This window comes from Podarcis liolepis (genome assembly GCF_965112155.1).
Source record: "Podarcis liolepis genome assembly, chromosome: 9".
Taxonomy (NCBI): domain Eukaryota; kingdom Metazoa; phylum Chordata; class Lepidosauria; order Squamata; family Lacertidae; genus Podarcis; species Podarcis liolepis.
Window position 1 is genome coordinate 3,940,099 of NC_139564.1, and position 21,951 is coordinate 3,962,049.

Below are 21,951 nucleotides of genomic sequence, written 5' to 3' on the forward strand. Positions count from 1 at the left end.
CTCCATGGACAGCTGTGAGTCCAGAATGACACAGGGGCACATTCAGGACCAGGGAGTCCTCCACACCCGCCTGCCTCCTGTCCCCCAAAAGAGGACTTCTGTCTTGTCAACCTCAATCTGTTAGCCGCCATCCATCCTCCAACCGCCTCCAGACACTCACACAGGACCTTCACTGCCTTCACTGGTTCTGATTTGAAAGAGAGGTAGAGCAGGGTATCATCTGCATATTGATGAACACCCAAGCCAACCCCCCTGATGATCTCTCCCAGCATGGCTCTGCTTTGCTCCCATGGGGGTGGGGCCACATTGGCAGAGAGGGATGGACTGATGCCTCTCCCGGGTGCCAGCAAACAATGCTATGCCACTGTTTTGGGTCCTGCTTCCGAGCTTCCCACGGATCCCTGGTGTTATTTTCCTTAGTGGGTTGTGTGTACTGCAGTTTTGAATAATGCTTTTTATAGGGTCGGGAGCACTGGGGATGAGTTTGTGGAACCAAGGGGGCGGTGGCCCGAGAAAGTTTGGGGACCACTGCCATAGATGATGCCAAACAATTAAACCCCTGTGTTGCAAACAATTATCAGTAACATCCAAGGCAATACGATGACCCAAGTGGTTACATAATTTTATGACCACTGCTCCATAGCATAGACGGATTTATGAAGCATTTCTGAATCCTTCTGCTGTGCTGAAGAAGAATTCTACGAAACAGTTGGTATATCCGGAATCACTGTTCACTACGTCTCTTTGCGGACCACTTCGGCAGTGTTGGACGTCATAAAACAAAGCTTTACAGCTTGTTTTCATCAGATAAGAATCTGACCCATTGCTTCTTTCAGAGACTTGCATAGTCTACAAAGACTTTCAAAAACTTATAAGACTTATATTTATTTGGTTCTATGTTTTCAAGAGGATCCATCAAGAGTGCACATTTTGTGACTTTCAGAGATTTATAAGATTTCTGTTTATTTGGTTTTTCATATTGCTCAATGTTCCGTATAGATTATATAAAGAGTTTATATTGATATTGCATTGTTGTACTTGGTCATGGTGTTGCCTTGGATATTACTGATAATTGTTTGCAACACAGGGGTTTAATTCTTTGGTTACTTATAGATGATGCCAAGCCAGATGGGACGCAGGTGGCGCTGTGGGTTAAACCACAGAGCCTAGGACTTGCTGATCAGAAGATCGGCGGTTCAAATCCCCGCGACGGGGTGAGCTCCTATTGCTTGGACCCTGCTCCTGCCAACCTAGCAGTTCGAAAGCACGTCAAAGTGCAAGTAGATAAATAGGTACCGCTCTGGCAGGAAGGTAAACAGTGTTTCTGTGCGCTGCTCTGGTTCGCCAGAAGCGGATTAGTCATGCTGGCCACCTGACCCGGAAGCTGTACGCCGGCTTCCTCGGCCAATAAAGCGAGATGAGTGCTGCAACCCCAGAGTCGGCCATGACTGGACCTAATGGTCAGGGGTCCCTTTACCTTTACAAGCCAGATGAACCCATGGTATGACTCAGGGTAAGCTAGCGCAACCCAGGAATATTGCACCACTCTAGAGCATCCTGGCTCGCAACACAGACTGTGTGCATTTGCAACATTGCTTGCAAGATTGCAGAGGAACCTGGAGTGCACCTCTCCGTTCCAGTGGTGTGTTGTTGCAATTGTATGGCTGGCCCCTGTCACGCATACACCCTCCCTGCCAATTCAGCTACCAGAACCCAATCTCTGCTCTCAGCAAAAAACTCCTTTGATTGCGTCCTGCGTCCTGCGTCCTCAGCCAAAACCCCAACTCTTCTCTGCTTTCCTCTGCTCTAGTCCGGCATCAACGATGGCGATTTCTACGACGGCGGCTGGTGCGCTGGGCATGAAAACAAGAACCAATGGCTGGAGGTGGATGCCCGGCAGCCGACCCGTTTCACCGGGGTCATCACACAAGGCCTGAACTCCATTTGGACGTAAGCCCCGGGATGTTTCCCCATGAGCGAATGTGGACCATGGGCTGAAAAGGATTCCTAGGGGTTCATTAGATTTCCCAGCCCCTAATTGATTTACCTTTGTGCATTCGCCTGTTCAGTCTGCTTTTCTTCCACCAGATATGACTGGGTGACGTCATATAAGATCCAGTTCAGCAACGACACTCACAGCTGGCAGCCGTGCATGAATGGGAGTGAGGAGATGGTGAGTCCACTCGGGTCCTCAGGGGTCCTGGATGAGATGCCAGGCTCTCCGATTGCCTGGGCCTAGAATCCCTGGTTCTCTCTGATTGGCTGGACTTGGTGATGCCAGGCTCTCTAATTGGCTGGACTTGGGGTGCCGGGGTCTCTGATTGGCTGGACTTGGGGTGCCAGACTGTCCAGTTGGCTGGACTTTGGGTGCCGGGCTCTTCGATTGGCTGGACTTACAATGCCAGTTTCTCTGGTATCAGTTGAGTATCCAAGAGTTGGGGTGCCACCACAAAGAGGACCAGACTTTCAGCCACTGTTACCCACTTTAACTGCAGAGAGCAGTGAGCAGCCAAAGAATGGGCTTTATAGATTTCAACCCTCATAAATGGGCAGACTGGCCTAGGAGCAGGCAGCCTTGAGAAAACCTAAATCCCAAACCAGAAAAGCTGTGAGTCTGAATCAGTAGATTAATCAATTCAAAAGCTTTGTTTGATTAAATTGGTGGGGCTCTGAGTTAAGGATCTGCTTGCTTGCTATCTTAGTTCTTGTGTGCTGTTTTAATAGTACAGCATGAGACTCTTAAAGTCGTGGGTTCAAGTCCCAAGTTGGACAAGAGTCTCGCATTGCAGTGGGTTGGACTAGATGACCCTCATGGTTGCTTCCAGTTCTATGCCTTTTCTTTCTAACCAAGATGCCCTCAGGGCACTGCCTGAACTTTGTCAAGTTTTCCTTGGAGGTCATACGGGATAGAAACTCCTTTTCTTCTTCTTATAATTGCAGTGGGAGCTGTGATTCTCAGAATCCCTTACCCTGTCCAAACTCTGGCACTTCTTCCGCAAGGCTGGCAATGCACACATCGCCATGTACACATAACCTGAAGTGTTCCATGTGGCCTTTTCAGCATTAAGAGCAACCCTCCGTCCTCAAGAAGCAAATGAACAATAGTTTGACTGAGCTGGGTCTTGGCACCAGGGCAGCCGCAGAGATCCAAACCTGGGTCTTGTGCCAGGAGGATGTGCCAAGCCAACCAAAGGGAAATCAAGGGCCTCTGTGCCCTTTTGCCAAAGGAAACCAGGGGCCTCACTGCCTCCCTTTAGGGAGGGAGCAGTAGCTCAGCGGCAGAACATCTGCTTGGCATGCGGAACATCTCAAGTTCATTCCTCACTGGCATCTTGGCAGGAGAGAGTCCTGCCTGAAATCTTGGAGAGCTGCTGCCAGTCAGTGTAGGAAATGCTGAATTACAGGAAATGAAGCCCTGGAAATGTGCAGGAGCACCTCCCCTTGCATGCACAAGGTCCCGGGTTCAAGATACGATCACACATTGCTGCTTTCCCTGACCTGGTGCCTCCAGCTGTGTTGAACTACAAAGCTTTTTCCAGAGAACCAGACTCGTTGCTTAATTTCTAGGGGTCTTAGTCGGACCACAGGCTTAACATGAGTTCACAGTGTGATGCAGCAACAAAAAAAGCTAATGCTATTCTAGGTTGCATCAACAGAAGTCTGGAAAAAAGGTCTGGAAACCAAGCCTTATGAGGAACGGTTGAAGGACCTGGGTATGTTTAACCTGGAAAATAATAATAATAATAAATTTTATTTATACCCCGCCCTCCCCGGCCAGAGCCGGGCTCAGGGCAGCTAACACCAATAAAATCACAGTAAAAACATAATGGGGGGGGGGAGAGAGGAGGGGAACCAATTTAAAATACAGGTTAAAATGCAATTTAAAATGAAGCCTCATTTTAAAGTAGCTGATAAATCAAGACCATAAGGGGAGGGAAACATAAGGGTCAGACTGAGTCCGACCCAAAGGCCAGGTGGAACAGCTCTGTCTTGCAGGCCCTGCAGAAAGATGTCAAGTCCCGCAGGGCCCTAGTCTCTTGTGACAGAGCGTTCCACCACGTCAGGGCCAGTGCTGAAAAGGCCCTGGTCCTAGCTGAAACCAATCTAACCTCCTTGAGGCTCGGGACCTCCAAAGTGTTGTTATTTGTGGACCTTAAGGTCCTCTGTGGGGCATACAAGGAGAGGCGGTCCCGTAGGTACAGGGTCCTAGGCCGCATAGGGCTTTAAAGGTCAAAACCAGGACCTTAAACCTGACCCTTTACTCCACCGGGAGCCAGTGAAAAGAGGAGATATGAGAGGCATCATCAAATATCTGAAGGGCTGTCATATGGAAGATGGAGCAAGTTTGTTTTCTCCTGCCCTGGAGGGCAGGACTCGAACCCATGGCTTCAAGTTACAAGGAAGGAGATTCCAACTAAAGATCAGGAAGAACTTTCTGACCGTAAGAGTTGTCCAGACTCTCCTTCCTTGGAGGCTTTTAAGCAAAGGTTGAGTGGCCATCTGTCAGGGATGCTTGAGTTTCCCGCATTGCAGGGGGTTGGACTAGATGACCCTCAGGATCCCTTCCAACTCTACAATGCTATGATTCTATTTTGCTGGATGGGTAGCCTCAAAATGACTCCCTCTCTCTCACCCGCTCCAGGTCTTCGCCGGAAACAAGGACCCCGAGACACCAGTCCTTGGCCTCTTCCCCACTTCAGTGGTGGCCCGATACATCCGCATCAACCCCCAAACGTGGTTTGAGAATGGGACCATCTGCCTGAGGCTGGAGGTCCTGGGTTGCGTAGTGCCAGGTGAGGGTCCTGTGTTCGAATCTCGTGGGCATTCCTGGCTCCAGGCTTGGAGCCGGACCTCAGTTTTCGGACTGAATGATGGGGGTGGAGACAGTGGCGTAGCGTGGGGGGTGCAGGGGGGCCGGTGGCACTGGGCGCAACATCGGGGGGGGCGCGCTCGCACTTGCAGCTCTCTGCCCCTACCTGGCTCACGGGTTAGGGGGCGCAAATTACTTGCCTTGCCCCGGGTGCTGACAACCCACGCTACGCCACTGGTTGGAGACGCCCCTTCAGGTATACTAGCCCGATGCCATTTAGGGCTTTAAAAGTCAGCACTTTGAATTGTGCTCGGAAACGTACTGGGAGCCAATGTAGGTCTTTCAGGACCGGTGTTATATGATCTTGGCGGCCGCTCCCAGTCACCAGTGTAGCTGCCGTTTTCTGAATTAGATAGCTTTAAAAGAGAAGTAGAGAAATTCACAGAAGAGAGGGCTATCAAAGGCTGCTAGCCACAGTAGTACCTCGGGTTACATACGCTTCAGGTTACAGATGCTTCAGGTTACAGACTCCGCTAACCCAGACGTAGTACCTCAGGTTAAGAACTTTGCTTCAGTATGAGAACAGAAATCGTGCTCTGGTGGCGCGGCAGCAGCGGGAGGCCCCATTAGCTAAAGTGGTGCTTCAGGTTAAGAACAGTTTCAGGTTAAGAACGGACCTCCAGAACAAATTAAGTTCTTAAGTACCACTGTACGCTCTGCCCTCCACAGCTGGAGGCAGCAGCATTTGAATCATTCTTATGGGTTTCCCCAGGCATCCAGCTGGCCACTGTGAGAACAGGACTGGATGGGACATTGGCCTGATCCTGCAGCCTCTTCTTACATCCTTATGGTGCCCAGAGCAAGAGGAGGAGTGAACAGAGGTTGCAGAGCTAAAGATAGCTCATTGATTGCTTTGCATATTTGTTTAGGAAAAGCAAGTGAGGATTGCCTCGAAAAGCAAAGGCAACCAATTTCACCCCTATGTCCTGGGACCTGGCTACGTCTGTATTGGTTGGTTGGGGCCGAGTTGCTCACTTTACCAAAAAGTGCTTCCTTCCTTTCTCTCATCCAACCAACCGCTCTAGTTGCCCCTTCCCTGTTGCCAAAACAGCTGGGCAGCCAGTGAAATGTGTTACCCAAAGCTTTGTCATCCTCCTCCCTCTTGTCTTTCCAGACCCCAACAACATCTACTTGTGGGACGCAGCGCCTGTGACCACAGACAAATTGGACTTCAGGCACCACAACTACAAGGACATGAGGAAGGTGGGTTGCAAGATGCAGAGAAAGAAACATCTCTAGGGCTGTGAAAAGCTTGCAGTGCACTCTGTGTGGGGCTTCCCATGTACTAATAATAATAATAATAATAATAATAATAATAATAATAATAATTTATTATGTATACCCCAGCCACTCTGGGTGGCTTCCAAAAAATATTAAAATACTGCAATACATTAAACATTAAAAGCTTCCCTAAACAGGGCTGCCTTCAGATGTCTTCTAAAAGTTTGGTAGTTGTTGTTCTCTTTGACATCTGGTGGGAGGGCGTTCCACAGGGCAGGTGCCACTAACGAGAAGGCCCTCTGCCTGGTTCCCTGTAACTTGACCTGGAAGCTACAACCCAATCACTTGTCTGACCAGGGGCCTAACTTTGAGTAGGTACCTGTATAAAGGTAGGTATTATTATCATTATAATTATGTTTTTTTATTATTATATAAATTTTTATTAGTTTTTTTACATATTGTTTTCAACCGTAATTAAACATACTTTTACATCTTACTCAGTTTTTTTGACTTCCATCAGTCTGGTCTGAAAATTTTCCAGTCTAATCTCTAAGTATGCATTTCTTATTTTCCCTATTACATTTCAAACTCATAACCAATATCTCTATCTTTTTCTACTTTGTAACACTTTGTATATTTCTCCTTACAAAACTTCTTGTAGTCCTACCAGCGTAATTTGTTGATTGCAGTTGCTCTTCAAATAATTCATATACTTCTTCCAATCTTCTGTAAATCTCTGGTCCCGCAAGCTTCGAATCCTTCCTGTCATTTTGTCCAATTCTGCATAGTCCATTAATTTCGTCTGCCATTCTTCTTTCATCGGGATTTCTTCTTGTTTCCATTTCTGGGCTAACGATACTTTTGCCGTATTATCATTATAATTATGCACCCTGTTGGATTGGTGCCCTGTTCGGGGTAATTGCCTGCCCCATCCTAAATCCGGCGCCATCGCAATCCATTACAGTATGTGGAATGGGTGTGGGCCATTGTGGGTGCCATTTTGCCCTTTGCCTCAGGCAGCAAAATGTCTTGGGCCAGCCTTGATGGCGGAGACCAGAACTGGGAGAATGACATGTGACATTTCCCCCCGCGCAGCTGATGAAGAAGGTGAACGACGCCTGTCCCAACATTACCCGGGTATACAGCATTGGGAAGAGCTACCTGGGACTGAAAATGTACGTCATGGAGATTTCCGACAACCCTGGACAGCATGAAGTTGGTGAGTGAAGGAGCTGAGCCTCATCCAAGCCAATTTCATAGCAGCTTGGAATGACTCTGGGTTCAGACAAGCCTTTGCAAGCATCCTGATCTGCCACTCTTACCTGACTTGTCTGCTACTTCAAGGCAGTGGTTTAGCTTGGGGTGCTGCTGGAGCGATGGCCCAGGGCGCATTTATCGGGGGGCACCAGCTGGGTAGCATGAGGAGGACATAACAGGCATACACCCTTCAAATTTATCATTTACACCCCACCCCACCCATCTGGCTGTTTTTCCCCGGCCACTCTGGGTGGCTTCCAGCAGAATATTAAAATACATTAGTCAATTAAACATTAAGAATTAAGAATTGATGCTTTTGAATTATGGTGTTGGAGGAGACTCTTGAGAGTCCCATGGACTGCAAGAAGATCAAACCTCTCCATTCTGAAGGAAACCAGCCCTGAGTGCTCACTGGAAGGACAGATCCTGAAGCTGAGGCTCCAAGACTTTGGGCACCTCATGAGAAGAAAAGACTCCCTGGAAAAGACCCTGATGTTGGGAAAGATGGAGGGCACAAAGAGAAGGGGATGACAGAGGATGAGGTGGTTGGACAGTGTTCTCGAAACTACTAGCATGAGTTTGACCAAACTGTGGGAGGCAGTGGAAGACAGAAGTGCCTGGCGTGCTCTGGTCCATGGAGTCACGAAGAGTCGGACACGACTAAACAACAAGAACATTAAACATTAAAAGCTTCCCTAAACAGGGCTGCCTTCAGATGTCTTCTAAAAGTCTGGTAGTTGTTGTTCTCTTTGACATCTGGTGGGAGGGCGTTCCACTAGGGCTGGTGCCACCACTGAGAAGGCCCTCTGCCTGGTTCCCTGTAACTTGGCTTCTCGCAGTGAGGGAACCGCCAGAAGGCCCTCGGAGCTGGACCTCAGATAGCAAACCTGTGTGGCTTGCAGATCACTAGCTCCGTGCAGATTATTCATTAATCACCTTCTCCCAATGCCTCACTTTCTCAAAACAATGTCCAACATCAAAGAAGGTACTCATCACTATCCCTTCCAACAGATTAGGACGTTAGAGGCTGTTCTGATGCCGTCAAAGAGCTTAATAAAAGATAGGGGAAAGGAAGGAGAACCATGTCAGATCACTAACACCACAAAATACAAATATCTTCCAGAAAGATTGCCCATACAGTGGTGCCTCGCAAGACGAAAATAATCTGTTCCGCGAGTCTCTTCGTCTAGCGGTTTTTTCGTCTTGCGAAGCAACCCTATTAGCGGCTTAGCGGATTAGCGCTGTTAGCGGTTTAACGGATTAGCGGCTATTAAAGGCTTAGCGGCTTAGCGGCTAAAAGGCTATTAGCGGCTTAGCAGCTTAGAAAAAGGGGGGAAGCGGGGAAAAATCGGAACACTCGCAAGACGTTTTCGTCTTGCGAAGCAAGCCCATAGGGAAATTCGTCTTGCGAAGCAGCTCAAAAACGGAAAACCCTTTCGTCTAGCGGGTTTTCCGTCTTGCGAGGCATTCGTCTTGCGGGGCACCACTGTATACAGTCATACCTTGGGTTACAGATGCTTCAGGTTGTGTTTTTTTGGGTTACGGACCCGCCGAAACCCAGAAGTACCGGAACAGGTTACTTCCAGGTTTCGGCGGTGCGCATGCACAGAAGCGCCAAATCGCAACCCACGCGTGCGCATACGCGCCGCTGCAGGTTGTGAACACTGCAGGTTGAGAACATGCATCACAAATGGATCATGTTCGCAACCTGAGCGTCCACTGTACCTCCTCAGGGCGCACTTCCAGCCCGTTGTGGCAGGGCGGACACAACAGCCATGCACCCTTCGATCCCAACCTTTTGAACACCCTTTTTCAAACTTTAATAAAATCTAGGGGGGCGGGGAAAAGCTCTTCTCGATTCAGCATACCCTTCCTGAAAAGCCATCACGACCCGCTCTCTTCTGATTTCAATATCCCCTTCTGGAAAGCCTTCTTGACATGCTCTCTTGCGCTCTTCTCCAGGGGAGCCCGAGTTCCGCTACGTCGCTGGCATGCATGGCAACGAGGCTCTGGGCCGGGAGCTGCTGCTCAACCTGATGGAATACCTCTGCCACGAGTACAAGCAGGGCAACCCTCGCATCGTACGCCTGGTCACTGAGACCCGAATCCACCTGCTGCCCTCCATGAACCCGGACGGCTACGAGACAGCCTACAAACTGGTGGGTGGAGCAGAGGCACTGGCGCAGGGATGTTAGCAGGAGAGCGCAAGAAAACGCTATGGTCAACCTATGGGCGCGGCATTATGTGCCTCTCTCAGTCAGCTTGACCTCCGGGTCTCTGCACTGGTGCTCCAAGGGCATCTGGGATGTCACGTGCGGGGCAGTTTAAAACCTGGCTAAGACGGAAGGTGGGACACAGGTGGAGCTGTGGGTTAAACCACAGAGCCTAAGACTTGCCGATCAGAAGGTCGGTGGTTCGAATCCCCACAACAGGGTGAGCTCCCGTTGCTCTGTCCCTGCTCCTGCCAACCTAGCAGTTCAAAAGCACGTCAAAGTGCAAGTAGATAAATAGGTGCAAGTAGTTAAGTAGCTACCGCTCTGCTGGGAAGGTTACCTTCCTGCCGCAGCGGTACCTATTTATCTACTTGCACTGGCGTGCTTTCGAACGGCTAGGTTGGCAGGAGCAGGGACCGAACAATGGGAGCTCACCCCGTCACAGGGATTCGAACCGCCGACCTTCTGATCGGCAAGCCCAGGAGGCTCGGTGTGCCAGTGTGGTGTAGTGGTTAAGAGCGGTAGGCTCGTAATCTGGGAAACCGGGTTCGCGTCTCCGCTCCTCCACATGCAGCTGCTGGGTGACCTTGGGCCAGTCACACTTCTCTGAAGTCTCTCAGCCCCACTCACCTCACAGAGTGTTTGTTGTGGGGGAGGAAGGGAAAGGAGAATGTTAGCCGCTTTGAGACTCCTTCGGGTAGTGATAAAGCGGGATATCAAATCCAATCTCTTCTTCTTCTTCGGTGGTTTAGACCACAGCGCCACCCGTATCCCCAGAAGCTGAGTAGAGAAGGCAGAAAGGGGTTATCACGCAAAGCCATGCCCTGACGTTCTTCCCTTCCTTCCCGCGTAGGGCTCTGAGCTGTCCGGCTGGGCGATGGGCCGGTGGACATACGAAGGCTTCGACCTCAACCACAACTTTGCTGACCTCAACACGGCCCTGTGGGATGCAGAGGACAACGAGATGGTGCCACACAAGTTCCCCAACCACTACATCCCCATCCCAGAGTATTACACTTTCCCCAATGCCACGGTGAGCCTCATCACGGATCTGCCCCCATCCCTCTGACCCCCGGGTATGGGCAGATGAGTCCTGGTTGGCGTCATATTTAAGGCCAGCACAGCTCACATCTGCCCCACATCAGCCTGAATGCCTTCTCCAAGCCTTCAGCAGCAGCAGTGATGTCCTCTCAGGGCCAAGAGATTTCATTGCCAGAGGTGAAGGGCAAGATGGCGTCTTCTCGCATACAGAAATTGAAATATTGAAATACTTTATTGTCACTTGTACAACTTGTATACAGTGAGATTACACGAGCACCCCCCCCCCCACTCAGCTGTCTTAGTCTTAATTCCCCTCGTTTACTGACGCACACCCACCAAACCCAAAAGTCCGTTGCCCTGTTGTTATCTTTTCATTCAGCAGCCTAACAGCCCACGGATAGAAGCTGTTCTTTACCCTGTTGGTGCAACTAATTATGCTTCTATATCTTCTGCCCAAGGGCAGGAGAGCAAGAAAGTGCCGGCCAGGGTGTGAATCATGCCTGAGAATTTTCCTCACTCTCCTGAGGCAACGTTCTTCCGCTATTTCATCCAGTGGATTCACGGGACAGCCCATAATATCTTGTGCTGTATTCACCACCCTCTGTAGGAACTTCCTATCCGCTCAAAGTGACGTCACACGCATGAGCGGAAGCGGCAAAACGCAACCCGCACACGCACAGATGCGTATTACGTTCTACTCAGGATGCGAATGGGGCTCCGGAACGGATCCCATTCGCATCCAGAGGTACCACTGTACGTTTGACAACCAAGGTTCCACTGTACGAACCACTGGAAGACTTGCCAGAGAGAATAAAAAAATTCCTTCCAGTAGCACCTTAAAGACCAACTAAGTTAGTTCTTGGTATGAGCTTTCATGTGCATGCACACTTCTTCAGATACCTTGGTATGAGCTTTCGTGTGCATGCACACTTCTTCAGATACCTTGGTATGAGCTTTCGTGTGCATGCACACTTCTTCAGATACCTTGGTATGAGCTTTCGTGTGCATGCACACTTCTTCAGATACCTTGGTATGAGCTTTCGTGTGCATGCACACTTCTTCAGATACCTTGGTATGAGCTTTCGTGTGCATGCACACTTCTTCAGATACCTTGGTATGAGCTTTCGTGTGCATGCACACTTCTTCAGATACCTTGGTATGAGCTTTCGTGTGCATGCACACTTCTTCAGATACCTTGGTATGAGCTTTCGTGTGCATGCACACTTCTTCAGATACACTTCTTCAGAAGTGTGCATGCACACGAAAGCTCATACCAAGAACTAACTTAGTTGGTCTTTAAGGTGCTACTGGAAGGAATTTTTTTATTTTGACTATGGCAGACCAACACGGCTACCTATCTGTAACTTACCAGAGAGAATTATTCTGAATCCTTTGGAGTCTGTGGATAACATAACCCTCCATGGTCTTCTGAAAGAGTTCATTAATTTCATTGTATTCTTCAGCAGAAAAGCAAAGGGAGTATAGGGCACTCCTGTCTCCATCTCCTCCCTGCACTTCAGCATCTGCCGCCCGAGGGAGCTGCTTCACTCTGCCTCATAATAGGGCCATCCTTGCACTGCTCCTCAGGCATCCCACACGCACCCCGGCATGAAACCCCATCGTGCACAAGCAGCATCGGTGCGATTGCAAACGCCATGCCTGAATCCCCGTGACCGGGCTGCCTGTAACCAGGGACGTACAGCGGATGCTCGGGTTGCGAACGTGATCCGTGTGGGATGCATGGTCACAACCCGCAGCATTCGCAACCCGCGCCTTGCGATTCGGTGCTTCTGCGCATGCGCAAAGCATGATTTAGCGTTTCTGCGCATGCGCGATTGCCAACACCCGGAAGTAACCCGTTCTGGTACTTCCGGGTTTCGGCAGTCCGCAACCCCCAAAAATGCAACCTGAAGCGGACGCAACATGAAGTAAAAGGTAAAGGGACCCCTGACCATTAGGTCCAGTCATGGCCGGCTATGGGGTTGCGGCACTCATCTCGCTTTATTGGCCGAGGGGGCTGGCCTACAGCTTCTGGGTCATGTGGCCAGCAGGACTAAGCCGCTTCTGGAGAACCAGAGCAGTGCACGGAAACACCGTTTACCTTCCCGCTGGAGTGGTACCTATTTATCTACTTGCACTTTGACGTGCTTTTGAACTGCTAGGTTGGCAGGAGCAGGGACTGAGCAACGGGAGCTCACCCTGCCGCGGGGATTCGAACCGCCGACCTTCTGATCGGCAAGTCTTCGGCTCTGTGGTTTAACCCACAGCGCCAAGCATACTAACCCTGTTTCTGCTGTAACAGGTGGCCCCAGAGACTCGGGCAGTCATCAACTGGATGCAGCGCTACCCTTTCATGCTGAGCGCCAACCTGCACGGAGGGGAGCTGGTGGTCACCTACCCCTTCGACATGACGCGCACCTACTGGAAGGCCCAGGAGCTGACTCCCACAGCCGACGACGCCGTCTTCCGGTGGCTGGCAACAGTCTACGCCACCTCCAACTTGGCCATGGTGGACGACGACCGGCGCCTCTGCCACTACGATGACTTCATGAGGGAAGGCAACATCATCAACGGGGCGAACTGGCACACGGTGCCTGGAAGTGAGTGGATTGGGGGCAGGGATCCCATATGTTATCTCAGAACCCCACTGTCCCCAGTGGGATGGGATTGTTTGTGGACACCAGTGTGCCATATTTCAGTTAATGCTTCCTTATACTTCCATATTGCCAAACTAACAGGGAGCATAAGAGGAGATGTGGTACAAAAAGTGAATAAGGAGTGGGCTATCTTTATGGGATACATCAAAATTTATGTGGGAAAAGTAGAATTTCTTACAGATATTGAGTGAATCCAGAAAATGATTAAAGTGAAATAATAATAATAATAATAATAATAATAATAATAATAATAATAATTTATTATTTATACCCCGCCCATCTGGCTGGGCTTCCCCAGCCACTCTGGGCAGCTTCCAAAAAATATTAAAATACTGTAATACATCAAACATTAAAAGCTTCCCTAAACAGGGCTGCCTTCAGATGTCTTCTAAAAGTCTGGTAGTTGTTGTTCTCTTTGACATCTGGTGGGAGGGCATTCCACAGGGCAGGTGCCACTACCAAGAAGGCCCTCTGCCTGGTTCCCTGTAACCTCACTTCTCTCAATGAGGGAACCGCCAGAAGGCCCTCGGCGCTGGATCTCAGTTTCTGGGCGGAATGATGGGGGTGGAGACACTCCTTCAGGTATACTGGACCGAGGCCGTTTAGGGCTTTAAATGTCAGCACCAACACTTTGAAAGGAGAGTAAAGTCAAGATAGAAGAAGAGATTAAAGAAATAATGAAATTTGTTTAAGCTAGTTGGAAAAATAAAGTAGCGTAACAAGAACGGCTGGAAGCCAAGTCACTTGGTGGGTTTCCGTGAAGGGTAGGTGTGTAGGTATGTTGAGATGTACAGTTATAGGTAGGTATTATATAGAGTAATGTAGGTATATTTTATGTTATGAAAATAAGGTAGTGTGTTGTGTATGTGTGTTGTTTAAATGTATATGTATGTGTTTTATATGTTAGTAAAATAAAAATTAAAAAAGCCCTCTGGCCTTGCATCTTTCCACCTGCAGGTATGAACGACTTCAGTTACCTTCACACCAACTGTTTTGAGATCACCATCGAATTGTCCTGTGACAAGTTCCCACACGAGTCGGAGCTGCCCCGGGAATGGGAGAACAACAAGGAGTCCTTGCTGGTCTACATGGAGCAGGTAAGAAGAAGGTGTCTGCCATGGGGGAAGGTAGGACCAGGTGGTGCCCCATTGATTTATTTCTTTGCGCTTTGCCGCCGGGCACATGGGTTGCTCAGTCTCAAAGGCCAGGTCCTTTCAGTAGATGTGGTGCTAACCAGGCTTCTCGTTACAGACCCGAAGGGGCATCAAAGGCATCGTCCGAGACAAAGACACGGAGCAGGGCATCGCGGACGCCATCATTTCGGTGGATGGCATCAACCATGATATTCGGACAGGTACAGTTCACATCTGAAGGCAGATCCACCCAAATCTCACTCTATGAAACATCACGAGGAAAAACAATCTCTCAAAGGACCTGTTGATGGCATTTTACCATTGTACTGTGGAGAGTGTATTAACTTATGGTCTGTGTGTGTGGTTTGGGAGCTGCACGGCCAGGGGAAAAACAATGCTGTCCAGGATTGTAGAGAATAATTGGGTGCACTCTTCCCACCTTGGATCAAATCTATGCTTCCAGGTGCCATAAGAAAGCTACAGAGTGCACCCAATAGTGCGCACCCCGGAAATGATCTCTTTCAGCTTCTGCCTTCTGGAAGAAGGTCCAGGGTTATAAAGACCAGGACTAGCCGTCTGAGAAACAGTTTCTATCCAAATGCAATTCTGGTTTTAAACGCAGTATAAGGAGTCTCTGTGGGAGTATATTGTATTTTAAAATGGGGTTTCAGAGTTTTTAGGGGGTTTTGAATGTCTTATGTAGGTTTTTCAATTTCATTGTTCTGTATGGGACAATGACAATAAAGATATCATATCGTATAGTAAAACATCCTTTGAAACCCACACTTAGCCAAAATGTGCCATGCAACCTCTCCAACCAATGGATGCTTACATAAATGCAAGTGGCAGGAGAAAGTGTGCAAAAAAATGAGTACATTAGTGAAATGAGCATACAAAAATGTACAACATTACGAGAAACTGCTTTCAAAAAGGTGCACGTTAGTCAAAACTGCGTAGAAGAAGAAGAAGAGTTTGGATTTGATACCCCGCCTTTCACTCCCTTTAAGGAGTCTCAAAGCGGCTCACATTCTCCTTTCCCTTCCTCCCCCACAACAAACCCTCTGTGAGGTGAGTGGGGCTGAGAGACTTCAAAGAAGTGTGACTCGCCCAAGGTCACCCAGCAGCTGCATGTGGAGGAGCGGGGAATCGAACCCGGTTCCCCAGATTACGAGACTACCGCTCTTAACCACTGAAACACACTGGCTCTCAAATGCTCTTATTGGGAGAAATTTGCATTGAAATGCGCAAAAATTTCCACAATTTAAAAAATTTGCAAATCGCTGCAGAAATGTGGAGAACAGAATCTAAAATGGGGGGCAGGGGGAGGGATGAGAAAATGAGAGGACCAAATCTGATGGATCCCTTGGTGAAGGGCTGTAGCTGTGGTAGAGCACCTACTTGGCATTCTGAAGGTTCAGTCCTCAACAGCATCTCCAACTAGGGCAGGAAATGTCCTTGGCCTGAAACCTTGGAGAGCTGCTGCCAGTCAGTGCAGACTGTACTGAGCTGAATGGAGCAAAGGTCTGGTTCAGGGGGTTCAGCTTCCAGCTCTAAAATTCAATGATGAGTTGGCTTCCTATGTTCCTTCCAGCTCTAGTTGCATATCAAGGTTTGAGAGGTGGACTCCCTTAGGGTGTTCCAAGCAGTCAAATGAAATAGTATTAAATGGCTTTTGCAGAAATGTGCAATTAATTGTTACTCTTTTGAATTTTATTGTGCTATTATCTTCTTTAGTGGGTCGTGCAAACTGCTATTCTGGATAATGCTTCTCATGCAGTGGTGTCCAAACTTTTTTCAAAGAGGGCCAGATTTGATGAAGTGAAGGGCCAACCAAAGCTTTTTTTGTTGAGCTTTTTTTTAGGATTGAAGCTGTTGAGGGCTTTTTTAGGATTTTACTACAGGAAATAAATTGCCACAGGGGCAAGATAAAACCGACCAGATTAGGCCCCTGAAATGGACTCTGGTCATGCCTGGGCCAGTGAGGAAATGTTGAGGATAGTAGGAGAAGATATATTGATTAAATACCATCCTTCCTCACTCACAGTAGAGAGCTTGTAGCAGGGCAGATGCCTTTGCACATTGCTGGAAGCTAGTTGAAGGATTCATGAGAATCATTTGAGTTAAGCAATCCAGTTTGGTTTGTCCAGATTGGCTTGTTTCTGGTCAATCCCCTTTAAAGGTAAATGGACCACTGACCATTAGGTCCAGTCGTGGCCGACTCTGGGGTTGTGGCACTCATCTCGCTTTACTGGCCGAGGGAGCTGGTGTACAGCTTCTGGGTCATGTGGCCAGCATGACTTAGCCACTTCTGGCGAACCAGAGCAGTGCACGGAAACGCCGTTTACCTTCCCGCCAGAGCGGTACCTATTTATCTACCTGCACTGGCGTGCTTTCGAACTGCTAGGTTGGCAGGAGCAGGGACCGAGCAACGGGAGCTCACCCCATTGCGGGGATTCGAACCGCTGACCTTCTGATCGGCAAGTCCTAGGCTCTGTGGTTTAACCCACAGCGCCACCCGCGTCCCCTTTAGTTCAATCTTAAAAACAATAATGACACAACAGTCTTCTTTTAAGAGTAATGATAAGGTTTATTTACATTCAGTTCACAGTATGGTCCTGAAGGCAGGCTTTACCTTGTAGCTACAGTTACAGAGAAAAGCGTGGGTTCATCCTCTGTGTGCTCTTGGCTGAGAGCCAGCAGACAGCAAAAGGCATCAAGAAGAGATGGGATCAAGAGAGTCAAGAGGAAGATGGCTGCATGACTGGCCCTTTTATAGGGCCTTCCAGGGTCACGCCAATCTATGCGGTCACACACAGAGGGAGGATGCTCCAGACCAGGTGTGGCAGGAAGTCCTTCTGGCTGGAGCAACATTCCCCTGTGTGTCCACTCTGGGCAAGCAGGGAATGTTATATTTGACTGCTTCAGTGATGCTACACCCCACAGGGGATGAGTTTATGGAAGGGGATGGGGGTTGTCCAAAAAAATTGGGAACCACCGCCTTATCCACCTGAAGCTCAATGCTTCCCTTAACTCCCCTTTTCTTCTCGCCCCATTAGCTTTTGACGGGGACTACTGGCGCCTGCTAAACCCTGGTGAGTACGAGGTCACTGCTGCTGCCGAGGGCTACCATTCCGTCACCCGGAGTTGCCGCGTCTCTTACGAGGACAACCCCACCCTGTGTGAATTCCGCCTGACAAAGACACCCAAGCAACGGCTGAGAGAGATCCTGGCTAAAGGGGGCAAGGTCCCCAAGGATCTCGCCTTGCGCCTTCGCCAGCTGCGGCTGCACAAACTGCGGTCCCAGAAACGGGCTCAGTGAAGGGGACCCTTTGACTGTCTCCAACCTCTTCCTGGACGGAAAGCTGCTTCTCAGACTCCCATTGCCTTCTTCATCTGATCTTAGTGGATTCTTTCTTAAGCCCGAAGGTTTTGAGTTTCTAGACACAGACCTCCGTGCCGTTGGCCTTCAAACTATCTTGTGATTTCTGGCCTTTGGGGAAATTAGATATAAATCAGCTCCAGAATTTGTTCCCAGCCCCTCAAGCAATTGTGACAATATTATCGTCGTCATCATTGTTTCGGCACAATGTTTGCCATCTTGGCACTCATCAAGATCTGTATATTTTTAAGTTCTACTTATTATGAACATGTCAGAAATGGTGCTGAATTTCTAAAGCAACCTCTTTTGGTTTAAGCGCACCTGTACATGCCTCTCCCGGAAGCCGTTCCCTTTAAGCTGAGATGTGCAGAGGCTGGTTGCAGCCATTCAGCACTCTGCTCATGCACAAAGAAACACTCATTCCTCATTCCTTCACATGTCCCAGGATCAAACCCTGACACTGAAAAAAATGGTTCTGGCTGAGTCCTGAAGTCACATGAAATCCCGGTTCAAAGCAATGCCATCAGCCCAGGGGCAAGCAAGTCCGTTTTTCCTTCCTCTGGATTATCAGCCAATATTTAGTGTATGAATTGAGTTACCGAAGGACTAAACTGCATGTGGATTTTCCGTGATTTGTCAGGAGTTGGTGTCAGTTGAAGGAAAGCTGAACATAGGGGTGGGGATAAATCCCATCAATAGGGCCAGAACTTTAGAGAGCCGCTGTCCCTTTATGATGGACATGGAGGAAGCCAGGCCATTAGCTGTGGCTTCTTCCATGACTTCAGCATTCTTCTGGGTAAAGCCTCACCTATCCCAGGAAAGAAAACTTCCTTCCATAGAACTCTTAAAAGGGCAGGAACACTCTCAAGGACTGACAAGCTAGTCAAGGGATCCAAAAACAGCAAGCAAGAGAAAACCCCACAAGGACACCCTTTAATAAAATGATGGAGTCCATCAAGAACCTCCCTGAACTCAGGAATGGGGAACCTCCTCATGTTACTGCACTACAACTCCCATCATCCCTGGTCATTGGCTCTGCTTCCTGGGGCTGATGGGAGTTGTGGTTCATCAATGTCTGGAGCTCCAAAGGTTCACCACACTGGTGCTAACGAAATGGTTTCTTGACAGCCCAGCGCCACAATAAATTAATGTTGTTACCTGGGCTCCTAGCTTCTGAGTTCAGTGGGTGCCTTGCTGCTGAGGGTGTTGTCTTCATTCTAAGGACCAGATTCACACAAACAGTGCTGGCTTCCCTTCAAGAAGAGCCTTCCTCAACCTTGTTGCCTTCCAGATGTTTTGGGTTGCAACTCCCACCATCCCTGAACTTTGGGAAGAAGATGGGAGCTGGAGTATGGAGGGCACTAAGTTGGGGAAAGCTGACATAGGTAATCAAGACTGAAGAACCGCCAGCCCCAAAATTTCTTCTTCTTCTTTGGCGATCACTCGTAGCCGAGTAAGAGAGCCAGTGTGGTGTAGTGGGTAAGAGCGGTGGACTCGTAATCTGGTGAACTGGGTTCCATTCCCCGCTCCTCCACATGCAGCTGCTGGGTGACCTTGGGCTAGTCACACTTCTCTGAAGTCTCTCAGCCTCACTCACCTCACAGAGTGTTTGTTGTGGGGGAGGAAAGGAAAAGGAGATTGTTAGCCGCTTTGAGACTCCCTAGGGTAGTGATAAAGCGGGATATCAAATCCAAACTCTTCTTCTTCTTCTTGTCTTCCATAAACACAGTTTTAACAATGAGTCTGTAAGTGACTGTGGAGGCCAATTCTGGATCCACACATCCTTCCACAGTGGGGATGTAAGTTTCCGGGCGGGAGTTGATCACGGTGTGGATTTGCCAAGCATGCTTTCCTCTTACCATGTTTCTCCCTTGCATCCCGAGTTTGAGTGTCTTCAAAGCCCAGTTGGTAGAGCATGAGACCCTTAATCTCAGGTCATGGGTTCGAGACTCATGTTCGACCCCCATTTCAGGGGGTTGGACTAGATGACTCTAATGGTCCCTTCCAACTCTACAATTCTATCATTCTCTGTTTCGAAACAGAGACCACCGAGCCTTCCAACTTATCTCTGCTCAGCAACTCAGTTGGGCAACCCTTGAAAATGGCGGCCCCCATAGACAAAGTGAGGGAAGTGAGGGATGCGGGCAGGTTGTGCCTTGAACAATGGATATTTCTCCCTGAGAATTTTCTCTATCACCCGAATCATTTTCTTGCATACAAGGGCTGCAGATGGATGGGTATTTCCTCAACACCCAGGCAAACCAATGGCATGTGAAGCTGGCTCTGACAGGCAGGCCCTGACCAGAACATGCTGTGGTCCATAGCCTTGGTTTCCCCAGGCTGGTGGGTGGGTGGGTGGTTGTCCTTGCCTCGCAGGGGCATTTGGGAAAGTGGAGCCTCACTTTGAGAGAACTGTTTAAAACGAAAATGCTGGCATTGACATGCCCTTGCGAGTCAAGTGGCATTCCGACAGAGCGTTACCAAATAAACCTTTTGCTATTTAACCTTCCAAAGCCTGCCTCGTGTTGCTTCTCTGCTTACTTTCTCTTTAAACAACAGCGTTGCTGCGTCTGCCAAAGTTGATTGATCAGGCCTGAGACACGCAGTGCAGGATCTTTTGTTTGCATAAGTGAATACAAGAATAACCCCAATGCACACACAAACCAAGGATGGGGGATATTCACACATGCAAGAGACTCAGGCTAGGGATCCTTACAACAAGCAAAACTGGGGGAAATGTGATGCCCAACACAAGAAAGAGCCTCTGGGGATTCCTGCTGCTTAAGTCTTCTCCAAACTGCAATCCTTTCTCCAAGCTGTCATTTTTTTCCGCAGTTGGTCTTCTCAACATTTGGCTTTCCCCCTCTTTTTCTTTTTCTTTTTCTTTTTAAAAGCAGAATAAAAGCAACTTAAGTAACGGACATAAAAACTTCCTAATGTCTCAACAAATGAAACTGACCTGTAAAAAATATTTCTTGGAGGGGGGAAAAATAAGAGAGAGACATTGCACATACAGTAGTTTTGTAAACCAATAAAATCTTTAAGAAAAATACATTTTAAAAAACAACAAGGACTTCTAAGAGCACTTTGAATGGGGAGAGGGGGGACTACAGAAATGACCGGATATTTCAAAGAGCAGCGATACAAATAATAGTTTATACCATGGCCGTGCAGTCTCCTCCTGCGCTGGTCTACTCAGATGTAAATCTGCCAAGTTCAGGTAAAGGTGCCCAGGGCTGCCCTTAAGGTAGGGCTTGAAGAAGATGGTGTTTTGGCCTTACAAGAAAGGATTTAAGGGTGACAGGTGAGGGAGCTGAGGGAGGCGAAAGAGGGAGCTCTTCATCCCACTATATGCCCTGCTAAATCAACACCTGAGTAAAACCTTCCTCCTTCTTGGAGCAGATGAATGTTGAGACGAATGGGACACCGAGCTCACCATGGCTGTGTAGCCTTTCTAGGCCCTTTAAACCATGGGTAGGAAAAATGTTGCACCTGAGCAGAGACAAAAGGAGCCAAACGACACCAAGGAGTTAAATCCAGAGAAAGAGTTTTGACCCGGGTGGGCAGAGGAGCAAGTGTGATAAGTCACAAAACAAGCACGAAGTTCACAGCCATTGCACATAGTTTTTATATCCCCTTCCAGTTCCCTCCCCCTTCTTCAAGAGTCCTACCCATGAGTTCCTCTGAGCATAAACAGAAAGCTCCTGTCTTGGGACCATTTTTGGACCCTTCCCAGAAAGGGGGTGAGAGGGTTTCAGTGTGTTCCAGTTGTTTCATTCTTGTGCTTTGGCATGGTTCCCGGACAGAAAGCAAGTTGCAATGTGGTTCTTAGCAAGGCCAAAGGGTCTGAGAAAGGCCTGAGAAGGCAATGGGCTCTGTTCTCTACCTTGTTGCAATCTTTTTTAGTTACAGCAATTGGCGGAATGCTTAGCTAATGCTTTTTGTCTTAGAGGAAAATGCAGTTTTAAAATGCTTAAGGCGAGGCCTGGCTGGGGGGGAATTCACAAACAGTTGTTAGGGTTTTTTGGGGGGAACCCTAACTGTTCCCCTTCAGCTGCGGCTCAAAGTCCACTAGGTTCTATAGGTCTACTCTGGAGTCATGGCTTTCCTGCCAAGGCACTTAAATAGATTTTGTGTGCACACAAACACACTTCATTCACACACAGAGAGAGAGAGAGAG

The 21,951-nt window shown here is 48.7% G+C and overlaps 1 protein-coding gene across 2 annotated transcripts in view; it reads left to right on the forward strand.

The window, feature by feature from the left end:
• CPXM1 (carboxypeptidase X, M14 family member 1) overlaps positions 1-20,284 on the forward strand; it is a 33,876-nt gene extending 13,592 nt beyond the window's left edge. The window contains exons 4-15 of one of the 2 annotated variants that reach the window (XR_014515542.1): positions 1,811-1,950; positions 2,089-2,173; positions 4,643-4,793; positions 5,985-6,073; positions 7,187-7,310; positions 9,311-9,507; positions 10,415-10,594; positions 12,905-13,202; positions 14,217-14,356; positions 14,511-14,613; positions 17,449-19,243; positions 19,501-20,284. Coding sequence is in view for 1 of the 2 variants with exons in the window: in XM_083458705.1 (XP_083314831.1) it covers positions 1,811-1,950; positions 2,089-2,173; positions 4,643-4,793; positions 5,985-6,073; positions 7,187-7,310; positions 9,311-9,507; positions 10,415-10,594; positions 12,905-13,202; positions 14,217-14,356; positions 14,511-14,613; positions 17,449-17,711 (1,770 nt within the window). In the remaining variant the exon portion in view is untranslated. Of the gene's footprint in view, positions 1-1,810; positions 1,951-2,088; positions 2,174-4,642; positions 4,794-5,984; positions 6,074-7,186; positions 7,311-9,310; positions 9,508-10,414; positions 10,595-12,904; positions 13,203-14,216; positions 14,357-14,510; positions 14,614-17,448 lie in introns of both variants that reach the window. The other variant, XM_083458705.1, reaches the window with a different exon arrangement.
• The last annotated feature ends 1,667 nt before the right edge of the window (positions 20,285-21,951 follow it).